The sequence below is a fragment of the Aplysia californica genome, unplaced genomic scaffold, assembly GCF_000002075.1.
Source record: "Aplysia californica isolate F4 #8 unplaced genomic scaffold, AplCal3.0 scaffold00123, whole genome shotgun sequence".
NCBI lineage: Eukaryota > Metazoa > Mollusca > Gastropoda > Aplysiida > Aplysiidae > Aplysia > Aplysia californica.
In genome coordinates, this window is record NW_004797393.1 from 928,241 (window position 1) to 929,285 (window position 1,045).

The window sequence follows — 1,045 nt, forward strand, 5'->3', positions numbered from 1 at the left end:
GGGGGGTCTACAACAATAATGTCACTCAAGATTAACAAATGTACCTTAACGTGTGAAACTAACCTGTTGGAGCACCCATTCCTTGGTAGACACACGCCAGACCGATTGCTAAAACCACCAGAGTATATTTGGCCATGATTGTCCGAGAAAACACTAACATGCGACGACAGCAGCAAAAATTGTTTTAATCACTTCTTTTGGAGACGGTTTAGGGTGTGACTGACGTTAGTATATTATGTATGAGGAGGATGTATACAGTTGTTTCTTGTAGCCTCTATGTTTCCAGCTGTTACTGCCGTTGTTGTAGTTTGTTGTTGATGTGATAACTGTCGTTGCTATGGTAACGGGCACATAGTATTATCCTCTTCAGAGATTTGAGGTGTTTTCGACGATATGTTTCTTTAGGTGTAGAACTGCCAGGACTTGTTAGTGGAAGCTTGCACCTGTTTTAAATAAAAGGAAAAGGGACACATGAAGTAGTTGTCTTGTGGTACTTTTAGAACACAAGGCATGTTTTATTTCTTCTTTTGTTTTTTTTAGAAAAACATAGCTTGTAGGGCAGTTGCGATCAGAGAATTAGGAAAAAAAACAAAATTATAATCAAATCATGGCCTTAACACTGGCCCAAATGACCACAAACGCTCTATTTGTGGAAACTTTTTTTTTTTTAAAGGAATAGGGCTTAAAGGTCACGAAGGATGCCACAAAGTCTAACCAATTAACTACAATAACACGAAGATGAGCAAACTATCTGAGGCCAGTTGTGACGTTTGTGATCAGTACAAGGTCCTTGCCATTGCTTCCTTCACTCTGATCTCTTTATTAGGCAAGCTACATCAAGGTTTATGACTTCTCTTTCTCCTTGGATGTTAAAGACACCATCCGTTCATGGTGGAAGAATTATTATCAATAATATTATATCTATTACTATTATTACCAATAGTAGTAGTAGCAGTAGTAGTGGTAGTAGTAGTAGTAGTAGTAGTAGTAGTAGTAGTAGTAGTAGTAGTAGTAGTAGTAGTAGTAGTAGTAGTAGTAGCAGTAG

The 1,045-nt window shown here is 37.9% G+C and overlaps 1 protein-coding gene across 1 annotated transcript in view; it reads right to left on the reverse strand.

Moving 5' to 3' along the window:
• Positions 1 to 443, reverse strand: part of LOC101857401 — a gene marked incomplete at its 5' end in the record, with an annotated part of 30,363 nt that extends 29,920 nt beyond the window's left edge. Inside the window, 1 exon segment of the mRNA XM_035969172.1 lies at positions 64 to 443. Within this exon segment, the coding sequence (XP_035825065.1) occupies positions 64 to 160 (97 nt within the window).
• Between the last annotated feature and the right edge of the window lie 602 nt (positions 444 to 1,045).